Genomic DNA, 20,460 nt, shown 5'->3' on the forward strand with positions numbered 1-20,460 from the left:
TTTTAAGGTTAACAAATTATATTTTTTATTACTTGCATTTAGTCTTCTTATATTTTTATTTGTTCAAATTAAGTTTTTTATTGTAATTTTTATTTAATAATTAACAAAAAATAACAAAAATGTTTATAATATTAATCTATACAAATTTACAAATATATATATATATATATATATATATATTCTTATAAATTTAATTAATTATATTTTCATTAATTCATGCAATGTTTTGCACTATTTGTGTGGTTTTTCTCTACCTTTCATTATTATTTATTATTCATTATAGAAAAACATGTATAGTGTTTTGTATTCCATAAACTATAAATTTATTTTAAGATAAAATTTATTGTAAAATAAATACTTTCAAAATTTTATAAAATTCATATTAGCTAACTAATTTTATAATTTTTAGAATAGGTTTAAATTAGACATTTCAAGTGAGTAATTTATTTTTTAAGGTTAAAATTTGTTATTTGAATATTTAATTTTAAAAATGTAAGTAATTTAATTACTCTATCTAAACAAAAATATTTGATATAAACAAAATTCAATTATTTTATCTATACAAAATATTTTAAAATAATTAAAATTTAAATGATATATTTTAAATTTTTAAAAATTTTAAATTCTCTAAAATTTTAATCCCTCGTCTAAATACAACTTAAAGCTATAACTGTGACTATAATTTTTATATAACGCCCAAGGTAGCAGGAGTAAGAATTGGACCCATTGAGGCATAATAAATTTTTTAATATTTTTATCTTCTTCTTAAAACATTAATTAATATTTTTAATACATAAATTTTCTTTTTAGAAATAAAATGACAAAAAATATTATTTTATAATAAATAAATATTTTTAAAATTATAAAAAACTACACATTTAATTTGAAGTAAGAATTAAAACAAATACTCTCAAATACTATACGTTTCTTATATATAAATGACTCCTAAATTTAAATTTAATTTTAGGAGTAATTCTTCTAATTTTAAAAATATTTAACTATATTTTTAAATTTAGATGGTTTTTTTACATATAACTCTATTGTGTCAATAATAATAATAAAAAAGAAGAAGATAACAATGAAAACATATTTAAAAGATTTAATCACTCTTAAAATATAATTAGTTTCTAACTTAAATCTAAAGCTTTTAACCACTCAACTAATATCTTTTTATCGGGTAAAAAAATTATATTTTAATATGTATTATATTATTTTGTTTGAATATAATAAAAAATTAACTTAATATAACAAAATATTTAATATATGTAAAAAATTATTAAAATAAATTTATATAATAAAAATATTTATGGAGATAAAATATGATTTTTGTTTATTAATAGGTAATATAATCAATTTAATTTAAAATGTTATTTTATTATATTTATTTTGAATTAAATGTATTATATATAAATAAAATTATCAGCCGTTGGATCACTGGCTCAACAGCTGGTCCAAATTTAAATAGATAGATAATAACTGACTTGCGTTACAAATGCTACTAATGTACTCATGAAATAAACTCTATTTAGAGTTTAAAGATAAAAATCAACACCATCGTTTACATTAACCGTAAATAAAAGGACTTTGTTTTAGAATCAATTTAAGATATCAAAGTAAACGTGTCCCAATTTCGTGTCTCACACAAAAAAATGATTTAAGAATGCAAAGAATTTGATTTATGGTTTAAGAATCATAAACGTTATAATCTTAAGACTAACATAAACATTATTTACAATTCTTAAAACGAAGTTGATTTTTTCTTAAACATTTTTAGATATTAATTATTAATATCAAAATACGTCATTCTCAAATTTGTCACGAAAGTCTAACAGCATTGGCGCAATGCGCACCGTCGCCGTTGCATTATATTTGACGAATCACCGCCAAAAGGTGTGTTGTTCGTTCCCTTTCCCTCGCTTCATTTCCATTTTCTCGCTCACTGTGTTCGTCCCCTTCCTCAATGGCCTCTGAGAACCCCACCGTCGACGACTCCACCAACGGCTTCGCTCGCCCGGAGATGTACACCGAGAACCTCGCCGGCACCGTCGACGCCTACGACCGCCACGTGTTCCTCTGCTACAAGAGCCACGTGTCCTGGCCGCCGCGAGTGGAGGCCTCCGACACCGATCCTCTTACCAAGCGCGTCGCCGCCACGTGGAAAGCTCGCAAGAACGACATGGCCCTCAAGGTTCCTACGTTTTTTTCTTAATTTTTTTATGAACGAATAGAATGCAGTGGATTAGAATAGGTTTCTGTGGTTGATTGCTGTTCTCGTTACGATCTGCGTTTTGTGTATGATGATGTTGTACGTTGACTTCGGTGGCTTGGTTTGACTTTGCAGACGAAAATCACGGTGTGTGAGGCACGTGAGGAGGCTGGCTTCTCTGACGGTGATGTGTTGATTTTTCCCGAAATGATCAAATACAGGTAAATTGGAAGATTTGCTTGGACGAGGTGTTGTGTGTGTTGAATGTTTACCTTTTCGTAGTTGTCGTGAGTGGGTTATTAGGGTTCCGTTCTTGTTTTTTGGACTGAAGCTGTACCTCGATTATTATGTGGTAAAAAAGCTTAATTCAGTGTGTTAGGTAAAGCCTGAGTTGAATTTAGTATAAATTTAAGCTCGTGTGAGTGCAGTTACCTGTCTCTTGGGTTTTTCACGTTTAAAGTGCAAATGCTGGCGTGGAGATATATCAACAGGCTTCTTGGTGCAAACGGTTCAAAAATCAAAACATTTAAACCGTTTGTAGCCTCAACTATTGTATTTCCATCCTCTGTAAATGATTTCCTTTGCTAGCATAACTGTGTTAAGGTTGTAGTTTTCCACTTTCGTGTATATGTAAAGTTGTATGTCTACAGGGAGTTTTTTTCCTTATTTTCTTTCTTCTTTAGTGATACCATTCCTCTGTGCATAGATGGAATTTCTCAACATGCCTAAACTGGTATTTTGTTGATTTCTCTGTTAAATTTGGTCATGAATGAGGATTTTTGGATTTTGTTTACTGAGGATTTTCTGTTGACACTGAGGCCCTTTTGTTTTCTCCTTTGATTGGAAGGGGTTTGGAGGAATCAAATGTTGATAGCTTTTTTGAAGATGTTTTGGTGAATGGAAAACCATGGACTGCTGGAGTACAAGAAGAATTTACTGGTTCACATGTTTATGTATGTGCTCATGGAAGTCGTGATGTGCGATGTGGTGTATGTGGGCCAGTTCTCATTGAGAAACTTAATGAGCAAATTGAGCTTCGCGGCTTGAAGGATCAGATATCTGTTACTGCTTGTTCTCATGTTGGTGGGCACAAATATGCTGGGAATGTAATTATATACAGCCCAGGACCAGATGGAAAAATTATGGGTCACTGGTAAGCTCTCGGACTTGAACAATTGCATCCTCTAATTTTGAAGGAATTCAGTGCTGTTTAACTGTAGCACTTATTAATTAATTACAGGTATGGCTATGTTACTCCGAATGATGTTCCTGAATTATTGGACCAACATATTGCAAAGGGAGAAGTTATAAAACGACTTTGGAGGTTGGTTTTTTCCGTGATTGTGCATTTTGTATTTTTTAATGAAATGTTAATTTGAAGGATATATTGTTTGTGAGAAAACATTTATCATGTGATTTTTTAGATTCTAAAAGTATTCTACTCATTGCCTTTGGTACTGAAATATCATGTAGATTTATCAAAACAATCCCTGTTTGATGATACACACACACTGGCACATAGATACACAGTTGATTTCAGTAGTGTTTTGATAGTTGGAGAATGCTTCACCCTTATTGCATATTTTAGCTCTTAGCTTCAGATGATTACCATTGTTTGACTGGGTGTCCTTATTTCCCTCTCCCGGTCTCCCCTTACCCTGTCCATTATTCTGGTATCAAGATCAATTGTAGAAATGCTTGAGATCCCTAGTTTGATTGTGATCATATTTGATTTGGAATCTTTGGAATTGCATCATGGATTTTCTTCTTTGTATAATGAGTGACACTCTGTACACATCCAAGGAGTGAGTGTCCTCCATTTTTAATTATTTTCTTAAAATTTTATTGATCACAGTACATATGGGATACAACTGCAATACTTGGAATATGGATAAAATTACATAAAGCTCTATCTTTTTGATCTATGAATCCATTAAGCTATAGTAAATTGTAGGCAATCATATAGAACTAAGGCTTCCATCGTGTAGGACTAACAATGCATCTAATGACATGAGTTGGGAGAAAATTTTGTAACAAATTCATAGGGGAAAGTTTATTCTGATACAGGTCATGAAAATATACGTAACTATGTCTTTTTGTTATGGTCACTAGTGTTGTTTTTGTAAATTGTGAGCATCATCATCCCTATCAAATTGTGTTGTGTGTAAAGGCTGTTAGTAATACCTGGGTTGTATTGAGTGTCCAGGTATCATAGTTCATGGGCCTTAATTCTCATCCATCTGTTGTGATGCTGTCTAATAGAATGGTTTCTTTCCTATTGTGGTTCTGTTTAATTGAATTCATTTCTTTCCTATATTATCCAACCCTGGCTTTTCCATTTAAAATATCAAAAGGAGAATTTCATGTGTTTAGTTGCTTTATGTGATTATTTCATCTTAGGCTCTTTCTTTATAAATTATAACGAAAATTTATCAAACTGTTACAGGGGCCAAATGGGGCCATCTGTTGTGGAAGTTAAGGGAGCAGATGACGAGAAACTTGCTAGGGTGTTAATGGGACTTTCTTGTTGCAGAAGTCCAAGTCTTGAGCAAAACAACGAAATTGAAGAAACAACTGAAGCACATGGAAAGAAAGGGAGCAAAATCGGTTGCAATTGGCCTGTATTGCAGCAGCGTGATATTCTCACAGCTGTTGGTGTGCTTGGAGCTGTGGCAGTTGTTGCTGTTGCTTACAAACTCTACAGAAGAGCAGGTTAAGTTGTGCTCTGGAATATTTTAGGTTGCTTGGGAGTTTATTAGCCTCATTATTTTTGTCGAGGTACAATAAGATCAAGAAATAATTACGAAAACCACTGCTGCGACTAAGTCATAGATAGACGCTTCCGTTTGTTGGTTGAAAGGATACTTAATTAGTCCAGCAAAAGATGTAGTGAGGAAAATTTTATTGTCTTTTTTAATCCAACACAACACGGTTATGATTGCATACGCTGCCGAGTGTTCCATTATATACGTGAATCATTTAAATAAATTTTTATAGCTTAAGCGAAGTGGGAGTGACTACCATAACGAGCATTATTATTAACAGTGACTTGGACACAATCAAACAGGGCTATTTTCTAAGATGGGGCAAATCAGGAAAAATAAGCTTCAATAAAAAGCATATCTTTTATAAGATATTTTTATCATGTGACTTAAGTATTATCGATAGAGGAGATGATATTTACGATTGAAAAAACAGAGTAGATTCATCTGGTGTTTGGTTCTGGTTCTCCAACTCTGATGTTTCTGCCTTATCAACAACGTTGAAAGAATACGACTTTTCTGCTTTCACCTCACCTGAGCATCAACAATAGCTTGAAGCTTTGCATCCACTAATGAGGGAAGAGCTCCATCGTGACATAAAACATCTTCTCTAGCCCAAAATGGGTCCTATACAGCATGGAGTTGGACCCAATGCTCTCAGGGTTAATAATTTTTTTTTTACTTTTAATTATTATTTCTCCCACACATACTTTTTGGTAGTTAATGTATCAGCTTATGTCATCTATGAACTTGCAACATTTTGCTACGAATAATGTTTGTTTGTTTTTAATTGAATTGTGGGTCTGACTTCTATATAGATCGAGTGTTGGATCGAAATGTACCGATTTTTGACACACTTCTTACTATAAGAACCAAGGTAACCCGTTTTTAAAACTTCTGCACACTTAGAGATTAAATTAATTTCTTTTATACATAAAATGTATTACATTGAAATAATAAGAAATATAAGGATTAAACTGAAATTGTTTCACACGCATAAAGGATAAATACTTATATAAAGATTATGACATGTAAGGGTTTAATTTATACGTGTCAAACAATTTTAATTTAACTCTTGTCATATCACTTAATTTATGATAAATGTATAAAGATTAAATTAAAATTATATATATATAAATATATATATATATATATATATATAAATAAATAAATAAATCTACATTTATATATTAAATCTATTTTTTTATTTTTAAATAAAAACATTATTAATTTTTTTTTAGGAATCATGTATTTTTTCATTACACCATGTGATTTCTCTTATATTAAGTATTTAAGATTTTAAATATTATTTTTTGATTTTAATTTATTTGATTTAAAATTTTCATTTTGATACATTATATAAAATTAATGATTTTTTTCTTCTTCTTCTAGGTAAATGATGTGTTATTTTAGCATATTATTCTAGCATAATGATACGTATTATTTAAATAACTACTGTGTTTTGTATGTAAATAGAGAGTTTGGGAAGAATTTAAAAGCTATTTTAAGATTAAAATAGAAGAATTTGAAGCCCTCAAAAGAGCACTGGATGTTAGTGGAGTTACTCATAGTAGTGGAGTAAGCCCATAAAAAAAAAGAAATCATAATTTAAGATTAAGAGATTCATTAGTAGGTCATGGAAGACACAACCACTGTTGATTGTATTGATAATTTCAATAATTTAGAATTTTTAACTTTAGGGAAAATCATAGCCTACTAGTGGAAGTCATCACAATCATGAATCAAGCATTGTATATATGAATTTTATATTTTCTTTAAATTTGAGGTGTTTTAAAATAATTTTAACAACATCCTAATTATAAATAGAAAAGTTAAATCACGAAATAGGGTTCAACCTTGAACAATCTTGGAAATACATGCCAAATAAGAATTGAAAGAGCAACTAACAAAATCTAAGTGACTACAAAGAGTTTCTAAGTAGGATTTTGAAAGGATCACTATAAGATTTGCAAGGATCACTATGAGGAAGACGTGATTTAAGTTATTTTCTTGAGTTAGATAAATTCTAAAATGAATGATTGCATGATATGTTTTGTTCTGAGAAGTTTGCATGGGATATATAAAAAATATGTAGTGAAAAATAATTATATAGTGATGTAGTTTAAACCCTAGCATAGATGATTTATATTTTAAAGTAATTATAACATGTAAATGCGATTGGAGCTGAGTTCGAAGGTGTTCGACCTTTGACAAATTGTTTGATAATGTAAAAACATAAGGACTAGATTTTGTCCTTAGAAAATGCTAGCCCCCAATAACACCTTAGGGCTACCTGCTGGGAGGAATTCATTGAGTTTAGGTCCTCAGTTAGCTGCCCTTGAGTTTTGGCTAGGGACTTCAATTCTATCTTGTATAGTACTGAAAAAGTTGAGAGTAAACCTTTTAATCCTACCATAATTAATAATTTTGTTGACTGCCTCTTCTAATTTGGGCTTTGTGATATAGGTTTCAAAGGAAACCCTTTCACTTGACATAAAGGAACCTAAGAAAAGGTTGGACAAGGTTGTTGTCAATAGATCTTGGCGCATTTCCTTTCTTAATAGCTCTGTTACCCATATCCCCCTTTTGAAATCAGACCACTCTAGCTTGTGGCTTAAAATTCGCAATAAGTAGTCCTCCATCCAAAGTAATAAATTTCTTGCTCCTTGGATCTCCTATCCTGATTTTCTTAATTAAGTTAAAAACTCATGGCAGGTCTCTAAAACCTCGATAGATAATTTGACCAATTTTATAACTAAAATTTCTGCCTAGAACAAATCTGTGTTTGGTAACATATTATAGAAGAAAAAACATCTCATTTGTAGAATTGAGGAAATTTTCAGAAAATTAGGTGCTGATAATAATCCTTTCTTTATAAATTTTATGAAAACTTTATGGAAAGAGTATCAATTCATTCTTGATCAGGAGGAAAAATTTTGGTATCACCAACATACAGCCAATTGGCTATGTTCAAGAGAAAGAAATACAAAATTTTTCCATTGAGTTGCTTTAGGTAGGAGGAATAAAAACAGGATTAAAGCACTTAAAGATGAGAACCATGTCTGGATTTATGACCCTTTTGCCTTGAAAACCCTAGCCTTAAACTATCTTAAGTCCTTGTATGCTTATCTTGACCTTAAGGACTTTACCCTTAACACTCACACCTCTTCCTCCCTTGAGAGATTTTGATTCTAGGCTTCTCTCCCTAAGAGTTTCCATAGATGAGGTTAAGACTGCCCTGTTCAATATTGGGAATTTTAAGGCTCCTAGTCCTGATGGGTTCTAGGCTCTTTTCTTTAAAAACCAATGGCATGTGCTAGGAAAGTTCATATATGATTTTGTTTTATCTACGTTTCAAGACCCTAGGAAAATTGTTGATGTTAATGAAATGTGTCTCACCCTTATCCCCAAATTTGAACACCCTGAGTCCATTAGGAAATTTAGACCCATCTCTCTATGTAATGTTAGTTATAAGATCATTACGAAAATCTTTACTAATAAAATAAGGGACTCTATGTCCCACTTGATCTTTGCCAATCAGTACAGCTTCATCCCGGATAGACAGGGGATTGACAACCCCTAATCCTCTAGGAAACAAAGCATTCCTCTGACAAGCTCAAAGGGAGAAATGGCTATATGATAGTCAAATTGGAGTTAGAAAAAACTTCAGAAGGATTAGTCTAAACTCTGATATGATTAGTGTCAGTCAAGCTTGTATTACCTCTCCTTCAATGGTCATAAACTGGAACAATAGTTTTACTAAGATTTTTCAACCTGCTAGAGGTATCTGTCAAGGAGATCCTATATCCCTTTTATTTATTTGTCTTGTGCATTGAAATGCTTTCACATCTCATATAAGATAATATCCTTAATAATGATTGGGCTATCTTTTTCTTTGGATCCCATGACTTGCATATTTTTCATCTTCTGTTTGTTGATGACATCATCTTAATTGCCAAAGTTGACCTAACTCAAGCAACCATCATTCAGAATATTATGCACTCTTTATGTAAGACCTCTAGCTTGCAAGTTAACACTGCTAAATCTGCTTTATTTTTCTCTCAAAACATTGACCTACTTCATAGACAAAGTATTAATGATCTCTTAGGCATTAAAACTTCTAGTTAATTTGGCAAATATCTAGCTATTCCTATAACTCATCATAAACCCTCTAAGGCCTAGTTTTCCTTTTTAATTGATAAGGTTAGAGAAAAACTTTTCTGTTGGAAATTGAAATATCTTTCTCTTTCTCTCTCTAGTAGGATCACCTTGGCTCAATCGTACATCATGTGTATTCCTTCCTATGTAATACAAACTACCTTGCTTCTTGGAGTTATGTGCAATGAGATTGACAGTTTGTGCAAAAAATTTATTTGGGGTACTTTGGGTACTAAGAAAAGTCACTTGATTGGCTGAAATATAATTTGCAAACCTAAGAATGAGAGGGTTTAGGGTTCAGAAATTTCCATATGGTTAATAAGGCTTATATAGTGAAACTATGCTGGAGACTTTACACCTTCCCCAGTGATCTTTGGGCTCAGGTCCTTTGTAAAAAATACAAATTTTCTGCTAGGCATACTCTAGCCTTTAGGGATAACAATAGGTCCTCCCCCCTTTGGAAAACTGTAGTTTCAATTTGGCTTATGTTTGCTAAAGGTCTCAGTTGGGATTTAGGTAATGGCTGTTTAATTAGATTTTGAGCAGATTACTGGGTGCCTAGCTGTTCTCCTCTTATACATCATGCTTTGCAACATATCCCTGATAGAGATCAGGACATTCTAGTGGCCTTCTTCTCTGTTAAGGGGAGTTGGGATTGGGATAAACTTTCCTCCCTCTTCCCTAATTCCATCTGTGTGGCAATTACCAAAATTAATCCTCCAATTCTTGTTGGTAGATGTGATTCTACTTCTTGGGCCCTTGTTGGAAATGGATCCTTCTCTATTAAAACTGCTTACCCGTTACTTTCTCAGGACCAAATTCCTCCTTCCCTATGGCTTACTATATTTAAACCTGTCTAGAAATGGAAAGGTCTCCCAAAATGACTTTTTTTCTTTTGGAAGATCTTCTATGGTCGGTTGTTTACTAATAAGGAAAGGTCTAGGAGGAGTATGACTAACATAGCTACTTGTTCTAGGTGTGGGGATGAGAATGAATCTATTATACATGTTTTACGTGATTGTTTTTATTTTAGAAAGGTTTGAGATTACTTTATTTGCTCTAACCTATGGGCTTGGTTTTTTTTTGTTGGTCTCTCAGATTGGCTCTATAAAATTTTATCTTTTCTTTATTTGAACAATCATTCTAATTAGTTAATTTTTTTTGGCTTTATTATTTGAAATTTATGGAAAGGTAGAAATAATCTTATCTTTAATAATTGCTTTACAAAGGTTTATATGCTAGTCAGATAGATAATCTGTGATAATGAGTTTTATGAGTTTTACTGTAGGAATCATCATCTTTCCCTCACCAAGCCAAGATCAGATGGGTTCCTCCCCTAAGGGACCAGGTCAAATTAAACACTGATGGAGCAGTTTGCCTTAATCTGTCTGTTGCTGCTTGTGGTGGTATCCTTAGAGACTGGAAAGGAAATTTTGTTGCTGATTTTTATTGCTTGTTGCCTCTTTGCTCCCCTCTTGAAGTGGAACTTTGGGAAATTTACTATAGCACCCAATTAATTCAGTATTATGCTAGCTAGACTCCTTGCTAGATTGAGATGGACTCGCAGGAAGCCCTACACTACATTTGACATGTTCAATTCCCTTCTCATCCCTTTTCATGTTATTTGTAAGATAAGGGACAATTTTAAATTTGTAAAGTCTGTTAGGCTAGGTCATTGATGTAACATATTTTAGGTTTACTTCTATAGTTTTATTTTAATTCATATGCTTTATTTTTAGATTTTTTTTATCATTTTCTAGTTATTTGAATAAATTGTGCTTGTTACAAATAAATGCTTTAATTTCGTATTTTTAGTTATTCTAACCTCTGACTACTCTTTTGGTCATAACTTTTTCTACAAATATCGTTTTTGGCTAATTCTAGTTGCATTGAACTTTACACATCTAGGGCTTCAAAATACATTTATGAATAGATAGATTTGGAGTTATTTTTTATTTTTTATAATTTTTTGAAGTTAAGGCAATTTTGCTGAATATTGTTGCGGAATTGCATTTGAACTCTTATTATTTAATATTTTTTAGTTATTTGAATAAATTGGGCTTGTTGCAAATAAATACTTTAATTTTGTATTTTTGGTTATTCTGATCTGTAACTACTCTTTTGGCCATAACTTTTTCTACATATATTGTTTTTAGCTAATTCTAGTTACATTGAATTCTAGACATCTAGGGCTTTTAAAATGCATTTATGAATCATTGGATTTGGAGCTGTTTTCAATCTTTTATAATTTTTGAAGTTGAGACAAATTTGTTGAATATTGTTGCGAGATTGCTTTTAGACCCTCGTTATTTAATAATTGTATTTGGGCTTTTAGATATAATTGAGGACTGAATTTTGGCCACTTTAATTTACCCTAATCAGATCCTATAAATAGATTAATAAGGTTCTGAATTAGTGGTTGCGATTAGACACTTTGAGTTTTTAAGATTTGGCCAAAATAAGATACCTTGTTTTTATTTTCTTTCGAATTCTCTCATTCTCTTCTTATTCTTGCGTCGGTTAAGTGCTATGATGGAAGGCTAAACCTCTTGTTCAATTTGCAGAATCCAAACATTTTACATCCGATTTGAGTTCTAAGCCAAATTGCTTCGAGTTTGTTTCCTTTTTCTCTAATATTATATTTGTGTATTGCAGTTGTGATTAACTTTTCTGTAGTTAAAATTCAAATTAGGATTCGATTAATATTCTAATTTGATAATTAGTTCAGGTTAGGTTAAATGATAATTTGATTTAATCCGTAATCTAGTTCAATTAGGTTATTCGATTTAATTAATAATTGAATTGGGTAAACATTCAAACTCAAATTAAAATCTTTAGATACTGTGATAATCAGGGTTACATGCATTTGATATTCCGTTGATTGATATTTATTAATTTATCTTTACTCAATTTTATTCTGTTCGTAGTTCAATTTAGTATTTTGCAGATTTTAAAACTCCCAAAAGTTTACTCGCATTCCTTAAAAAAGAAAACTTAAAATTGAATTTAATTGAAAATGTGCCTTTGAGAATCGACCTAGGTTTAACTCTATACTACAAAATCTTTAGAGAACTTAGTTGTTTTGATATCAACTCGATATCGTCTATCAGTCATATATTTAGAAAGACCAATCATTGTGTAAATTTGTTGGCCAAAGTTGGCCTGGAATCCTTTTTTCCTTTAGTTAGTTTTGTTGAAGCTCCTTGTAGGTTGCTCCCTTTCTTATGCATAGACTAGTGTGGTTGCTTGACCCCTAGGTCCATCCCTTAGTTTATTTGTTGCTTGGATTGTTAGCCCCCATTCTTAAGAAAAAAAAATAAAAATAGTTTCAACGATTTTCTACATTGATCAATAGTTATTTTATATTTTAAATATTAATTAACGACAATTAAATGTTATTGAAAATTTTAGAATAATTTATCTAGGAATCGTTATAATATTATTCTATAGACCTTTTATCTACAAATATTTTAAATCAATTTGTTTATTTTACTATCATGTGATATTTAATAATTGTAGTTTATTAATTTCTGACAATTTTAATTTATTTTTTATAAAAAATATAAATGTATATCATTTTTCAGATTTTCTAACCTAAAATATTTTTATATAGTTTTAAAATATTATTATTTTTCCATTTAAAAAATTATATATATATATATATATTAATTTTTTTCTTTTAAAATATTATGAAAAATATATAAGCATTTATAGGCTTTTAAATTAAAAATATTATAAATAAAAAATAATTTTTAATAATATATTTTATTATAATAAATTAAAAATAAAATTATTGATAAGTCTGTAATTAGGCCCTCTTTTACAGTCCATATATTCATATTTGACCTTTATTTATTTGAGTTTTACATTAGTTTATATATTAATTATGCAGTTTGGTATAAAGAGGCCGTAAGTGGATTTTGGGTACATTCTGTGCCCAAATTGATGGAAGATTAGAGCTTCGCAGTAGTCAGCACGACCAGACCCATTCAATAAGCACGAGAGTACTTTGAGCCCAAAGCACGGTCGTGCTCAATGCCTTGCACGGTCGTGCTCAGCTGTGGGAAGCCCAATTATGAAGAATCTTTAGGGTTTTCAAACCCTATTAAAAGGGAGATCTTAAGCATCGTAAAAGAAACTGTTTTTACATCTTGGCTTTGGCTCTAGAATACATCTGATCTCGTCTCTCTTGCATGGGATTCTTGGCATATGCTTGGCGGGACTTGGAGCTTTGAGCAATCGTACTTGAAGACCGGGAACACATCTCATACTCTAATTTGCTATTTCTTTTGATTATGGATTTATTTATGATTGTTTTAGTTCTTTTCTTTAGCATAAGTAACTAAGTCCATAGCTAGGGCTATGAGAACTATTGTTCATGAATTTATGAAATTTTGATGTTTGAATCTAAATTTGATTTCCGTTTTGTGGTTAGATTTTATCTTATTGTTCTTCTTTCTTAATCCTAATTAATTATATCGTTAGGCAATCGTACCTCGGTTAATTAATAGATCTATAGGATAAAACGAGATAAAGGATTAGGTGGACCAAACCAATATTTCTCTTCTAATTGTTATTAAATTAACAAGTTCGTAGGCTCCTAAGGCTTTCTTAAATTAAAGTCTTGCATGATCATTGATGTTAATTTAGAGAAAAGAATATTAATATTGCATGACCATTAGATATTAATATTATTCGTAGGAATGATTGGTAATCACAAGGAAATCGAATTTAGAGTTAAATAGAAAAATAACATAAAGGATTGAGTGAGAAAACCCATATGTCCTAGGTTCCTCTCCGATAAGTTTAACCAAGACGTGCATTGTATTCCTTGCTTAGTTTTATAATTGATTTTATAAATTCTTGTTTTTAATTAATCTCGTATCTTTGAAGCTTAAACAATTGAATTAAGAAATTCTTAGTAATTGAAAAATAATCCTTGTGGAACGATATTTCGGGAACTTAATTGAATTAAGCAATTTGTATTTTATTTTATTGATTTAAGAAAATCTCAAATTTAATTGATTTAAGCAATTTTTATTTTATTTTATTTTGTTTTGTTTATTGTTAAATTTTTCTTTTATATTTTATATAATTTTCGTATTTATTTTATTTTAATTTTTTTTCATAATTTCTTTTAATGTATGCTCACTCGTTCTAAGTGTTCTACAACTTGTGTATTTGATCCAGAAATTGAAAGAACAGTTCGTAGACAGAGAAAAGAAGTGAGAGAGCAGAGGATGACAGAGGGAAGGAGATCAATTTAAGATTACATGACACTCACTGCTAAAGGCACTCTTGGAAGCATTGCGGCACTAAATGTGGAGGCCAACAATTTTGAATTGAAACTAGCACTTATAACCATGGTCCATAACTCGATACAGTTTGGAGGCATGCCTAACGAAGACCCCAATCTTCATCTGACAAAGTCCCTCCGATTGACGGATACCATCAAGTACAATAGAGTCTCCAACGATGCTATTCGACTTCGCATTTTCCCCTTCTCAATATCTGAAAGGGTGAATGCATGGTTTTCCTCACTCCTATCCAACTCCATCAGAACTTGGGAGCATCTCACTCAACAATTCTTGGGAAAGTACTTCCCCCATCAAGGTCCTCTAAGCTTATGACGGAGATATGTTGCTTCCAACAATATGAGGTAGAATCCTTATTCGAAGCATGGGAGTGATTTGGAGAGATTTTGAGGAGATGTCCTCATTATGATTTTTCGACGTGGAGACAGGTACAAATCTTTTTGAGTGGCCTATCAATCACTACCAGGACTACAATTGATGCCGTAGCAGGAGGGTCCCTCAAAAGAAAATATCCAGATGATGCATACAAGATGATAGATGAGATGACATCTTCTAGCTTTGTGTGGCACACTGCTGACTCTTATGACATCAAGAGAAAAGAGACCGCTCCGGTCTACCAAGCAGAGAGCAGTAGCCCACTAATGAACCAAATGGCAGCCCTTGCAAAGTAACTAGAATCTTTAATAAAAGCTCAAGACCAACCTGTAAGAGCTCCTGCAAGCCCAGAATTTAAGCAAGAGGAGGCAAACTTCATGGGCAATCATAGTTCAGGGTGGAGGAGTAATCCTCCTAACTCTTGGGGGAATGGCTTTGGAAGTCAAAATTTAAGTGTTTATTGCCCTCCTCATGTGCAAAGTCAAGGTGCAAGACCTGAAGGAAAAGAAGCTCCTAGATCTCAGTCCAAAATCTCAATCCAACTTTCAAGAACAGATGATGCAATATGTGCATTACTCTGATAAGAGGATGATAGAGCTTGAATCTAAGTTGGACCAACATATTGAAAGAACTGATAAGAAATTCGCAGAGGTCAAATCTGAAATACAAGCCAACTCCTCTAAGATGAGTGCACAATTGGAGTAAATTACGAATCTTCTGAGTCAAAGAGTGATGAGAACACTGCCATCTGAGCTTAAGCCTATTCCAAGGGAACAATGCAATGCCATCACTCTTAGAAGTGGGAAAAAATTTAAAATTTTGAAAAATAAATTATTATAAATAAGATACACAATTATTTACGATATCTTTTGTTAAATTTAAAAATTGAATATAAATTAATATTGATTAAATTGATAGTGATATGAAATTTTCACATCCTTGGTAAAACATTTCTATCATTATTTGTAGATAATTTATGATATTAGGAAGTAATATGTTTAATAATATTTTTAAAATTAAATAACATTTATAAATAAAAAATTAGTAAATATTTCAAATGTTTAAATATATCATTATAATAAATTTTGAAGACAAGACCTTCAATTTTAAAAAATAAAAAATAAATCATATGATATTTAGTGAATTAGTATAATTATATTTAAAACTGGTGAAATAATTTTTTGTGATATTATTTTTTAAATTTATAATAGAATAATTATAAAATTAAACAATATAATAAATAATTATTTATTTATTTTTAATGTTATAATTTTATAGTAGTATTATAATAATTATATTTATTTTTTATATACTATGATAATTGAATTATTTTAAAACAAATAAATTATTTAATAAAATGAATTTTTTCATATATATTTTATAATATTGAAGATAAAGAAAAGTATAACTACACTAACACCTAGATTTTCTTGGTGACTCCATTCTCCCTCTTTAGTTACTAGAAAAAATATTCAAATTTTGAGGAAAATAAACGTAAATGAAAATAAAATTATTAGTGACATTGAATTGAAAAAATTGTGTTAAAAAATTGGCATACTTGATAAATATTGAAAGAAAAAAAATGTCAAGCTATGGTAGTCAATTATCCGTTTGAGATCGAAAGGTTATTGTAAAAAATATTTGGTGAGTCAGTCAAATACCCCATTGAGATCAGGCTAGTTGTTGGAAAAATACTTGAGTTACTTCAAACTTTAAGTACTCTTTCGAAACTAAGAGAGAAAGTGTAAAGCACTAGAAGTGAGGGACAACCCTTGCATGGAGGTAGGTAAGTATCAATTATGTAAAAAAAATTGGAAATTAACTAAAAACACCTAATTTATTTCTCGTTGATGATCGTTGTCTTTAAAATAGTAGACTTGCACGTTGATTTAGTAAGTCAAGTCATTGATATATGTTATAGTAATGTGTGTTTCATTTGATGAATGATACCTAAGGAAAGTCAAAGTAGATTATTAGAAAATTGAGTTGGTGTTTATATTTCATTTTACTTTTAGACATATTTAAAAATAAACAAAAATATGGAAAATATCTAAATATTGCATCATAATGCATTTTACAATACATTTGTCTTAATTAGTTTAGATAACAACTATATTTTGTATTTTGTATATAGATGAGGAGTTAGGCAAGAATTTGAAACAAATTTAGATATTTGAAAGAAGTTTGAAGCAACAAAAAGACTTTTTGAAGTACGATTCAAAAGAATCATTACATATTTGTAAGAGCAATGTATCTCAAATGATAGAGATTAGTTTCTTTTTTGTCATTATTCATATAATCTCTTATTCTTATTTTTTTTTAGTCATATCTAAATTTACTTAAGTAGTTTTCTTATTTTAGAATTTAGAAGTAGACCAAATTAGGATTAATTAACAATATAAGAAATTTTTTATGATCTTTTGTCAATTTTAATTTCTTAATTTAATTATTAGTACTTTTAATGTTTAAATTTGTTAGCTTCTTATTTATATAATTTTAAATGTTAAAGAAAGGACTTAAAAGATTAAAATTATTATTAGAAATTCTAAAATTGAACTTGAGATTCTAGATTAAGTTTCTTGAAAAACTATACAATCATCATAGAACTTATGTTTAATTGAATTTCATATTTCATTACTCTAAAAGTAGAAGTTAATCTAATTAAATACATTATTTTATTTTGTAAGAAAATAATAACTACTTCAAGATAATTCGCCTTCAAAATAAATAAAAAAATAGCAAAAGATCTATTTACTTAAGTTCGTAAATTTTAATATGCAGTAAAACTGATTCCTATAAGTTTGTTAGGATTTGTACTTATTAATTTAAAGAAATTACATTTTTAATTCTTTTATTTCTTTTTAGTTTTCTCTTTATTTAATTTTGTCAATTCAATGCATTTAGAAAGTTTAGTTGTAATTATTAGATAAATACAATCTGTATTAATATGATAACATTTTTATTCTACTTGAAAATAACTGCTTACTTGTGATTTTATCGGTAAACTAAAATTTAAAACTATTAAAATTTTAATTAATCTCAAATTTTAAATTTTTATTAAGATAAAATTTTTTCTGAATTAAATCTTAATTTGAATTTTATTTAATTTTAAAACTATTTTTTAATTTACTATGATTTAATAAAATAAAATATTTATCATTAATAATAATCGTATAATATAACAATAAAAACAATAAAAGATTCACTTAAAAGTTGTTTGAGAGAGTTAAAAATAAATTTTTATTTTTAAATTAATAAAATTACATGAGTTATGATAATAAATAATTAATTAATATATTATGCTTATATTAATACATCATTTTATATCTTTATTTTAAAAAATTATAAATTAAAATAGATTTATTCAAAATAAAAAGTAAGTGAATGGAGTTGACACAATAATGGAGATAAAAAAACTCCATTTCAACGACATTTTCTAAAAGAAAAAATAAATAAATTCTACCGAAACTGTTTGACATAGTACACAAACTGGCTGAACCTCAGGTCAATGCGTGACAGAGTGGAGCAAAACCGTAACAATTGTAAAAGTGGAGCAATTAAATAACATCACACCAAACCCAAAGTCACATCATAACACAAGATTTCTAACCAATCTTTTGTACACAGAATGGTGTCAATTCTACAGTAGTAGCCTAAATGACTGACATTTCTCTAGTAATGTCCTAAACTAAACAGTCACATCATTGATATAAAAAGGTTAAGAAAAATGTGATCTGTTACATCCATTAATGAGCTTAAACCTATGCTCTTGTTAGGTGGAAACATTATATACTTAGTTTTGCAACCATCTCCTCTACCAATCTCAACGTGGTCTCTGCCAGTTCCTCCCCTTCTGCATCATCAATTTCTTCCATGATCCGTTCTATAAACCCATGATTAACTTGTTTACTTGATGAACCATAATTAGAGCAATCCCTCAGAAGCAACAACAAGTTCTTAGCCAAATTTTTGGCTCTCCAAGTTCCATCCACACTTAACTGAAGCAACCCTGGCATCACTCCCTCTTTCAAGATCATTCCTCTATACTTATCTCTACAGCTTTGGCAAATGAGTAGTAGTGTCCCTACTGCATGCTCTTTGCTTTGAAATGACCCATCTTCAATAGTTTCCACCAGTGTCCTAACTGCTCCTCCAATACTAGCAGCCTCACAAAGTGCACTCTCTGATGAAGACACAATATGTTCTAGCAACCCAATTGCTTTCTCAACCAATGTTGATGATTTTTCTGATGTGTGGATCAGTTCAAGCAAGGAAAGTATAACCCCAGAAGAGACAATGAATGGAGTAATAATCTCTTGGCAAGTTGAGAGGTTGTGGAGAGTGGCTACAGTGTCAAGCTGGGACTGAGTGCTACTAGTGCTATTGTTGAGAAATTGAGCCAAGAGTTGAATAGCCCCAGATGAAGCAATTGCTACCCTATTTGCATTGCAAGAAGAGATGGTTAGCAACGTGGCTATTGTTAATTCCACCACTGTTTGGCTTTGGCAATGGAGGAGGCTCAGCAATACTGGCAAAGCTCCTGATTTGATGATCCTGGACTTGTTTCTGTCAAAGTGAAAATAGCTTGTGTAAGATTTCAGCAACCTGTGAAGGAAACTCATTTTCGAATTCGTAACATTGAAGGGATTTATATTCCCTCGTGTTTTTGTACATTACTTTTTAGTAAAGTATCATGATCGTGGTAGAATGTACTATTAACAAATGACAAGCATTGAACATATTCCTTGGCTCCATTAACCAAAAAACAATCATGGGGAGATAAAAAGTTCAAACTTGATATTTACTCCAACACAATGTTAAATTGGGCAATGTACTATTTTGGAAAAAAATAAATTTTGATAATCAAATTATTCGAATTGTTCTCTGGTATGAGCGTGGAGTAGTGTCCTAATGAATAATGTTTAAAAAACTGAACTGAAGAGAAATAGATGTTAGAGAACATAGCATTCTACATTGAAATGTGAATGAACTAACCGTTCACTGCCAAAGGCAAGGCTAAGTAGAGCAGACAGAGAAACTTCGATGGCTTCATAGTCTTGAGAATGAAGCATGGAAATTAGAGGTACCATAACTCCATGTTCTGCCAAATTGTGCCTCTGCTTTCTGGTGAATTTCCTCAGTTCCACTGCTGCTTGAATTTGAGTATCTCTGTTACCATTCCAAAGGTTTTCCACAACCTCTTTCTCCATTGGAGCTCTCTAAGTGTGCTTTCTTCTTTTGCTTTGTGTCACTCAAAGCTCCACATTTTCTATGTTAGGCAGTGGTTAATGTAGCCTTGGGGTTGGTTGCTTGAAGTGCTAACTTACGCTTTTGTGGGTATCCCAATCCATTGTTTCAGCTAGAAGCAACATACAATTCTTTTGGTTAGCTTTTTTTTTTTCTCTTTGGTGAATGTTGGTATTGGAAAGTTGAAAAAAAACAATTAAAGAATGTCAAAATTGCCAAGATTGAATCTTCCACTTTCCTCACTCAGAAGCAAATACTATTTTATATTCAGATTTATTGTCAATTTTATTTGGGATTGTTAATTTCTTTATGAATTAATCTATACAAGCATGCAATAAATATTCCATCGAACTTTTCTAGAGATTTTGTCTTTGCTTTGAAGATGGGTTAACGTTTC

The 20,460-nt window shown here is 30.7% G+C and overlaps 3 protein-coding genes and 1 non-coding gene across 4 annotated transcripts; 2 read left to right on the top strand and 2 right to left on the bottom strand.

Moving 5' to 3' along the window:
- Positions 1 to 1,815: 1,815 nt before the first annotated feature.
- LOC113858544 lies at positions 1,816 to 5,166 on the top strand. Its single transcript, XM_027491236.1, has 5 exons — positions 1,816 to 2,188; positions 2,342 to 2,427; positions 3,054 to 3,359; positions 3,447 to 3,530; positions 4,653 to 5,166. Exons 1-5 carry the CDS (start codon positions 1,961 to 1,963, stop codon positions 4,921 to 4,923), a joined length of 975 nt encoding a protein of 324 aa, XP_027347037.1. The 5' UTR covers positions 1,816 to 1,960; the 3' UTR covers positions 4,924 to 5,166.
- A 9,233-nt stretch (positions 5,167 to 14,399) lies between these two features.
- LOC113859463 lies at positions 14,400 to 15,809 on the top strand. Its single transcript, XM_027492231.1, has 3 exons — positions 14,400 to 14,645; positions 14,870 to 15,052; positions 15,786 to 15,809. Exons 1-3 carry the CDS (start codon positions 14,400 to 14,402, stop codon positions 15,807 to 15,809), a joined length of 453 nt encoding a protein of 150 aa, XP_027348032.1.
- LOC113860268 lies at positions 14,747 to 14,853 on the bottom strand. Its single transcript, XR_003503724.1, has one exon. It is a non-coding gene; the product is annotated as a small nucleolar RNA R71 (small nucleolar RNA).
- A 2,792-nt stretch (positions 15,810 to 18,601) lies between the features above and the next one.
- On the bottom strand, positions 18,602 to 20,026 carry LOC113859464. Its single transcript, XM_027492232.1, has 2 exons — positions 19,812 to 20,026; positions 18,602 to 19,382 (listed from the first exon to the last, which is right to left on the bottom strand). Exons 1-2 carry the CDS (start codon positions 20,024 to 20,026, stop codon positions 18,602 to 18,604), a joined length of 996 nt encoding a protein of 331 aa, XP_027348033.1.
- Between the last annotated feature and the right edge of the window lie 434 nt (positions 20,027 to 20,460).

This window comes from Abrus precatorius, unplaced genomic scaffold (genome assembly GCF_003935025.1).
Source record: "Abrus precatorius isolate BTA unplaced genomic scaffold, Abrus_2018 Scaffold2, whole genome shotgun sequence".
Taxonomy (NCBI): Eukaryota; Viridiplantae; Streptophyta; class Magnoliopsida; order Fabales; family Fabaceae; genus Abrus; species Abrus precatorius.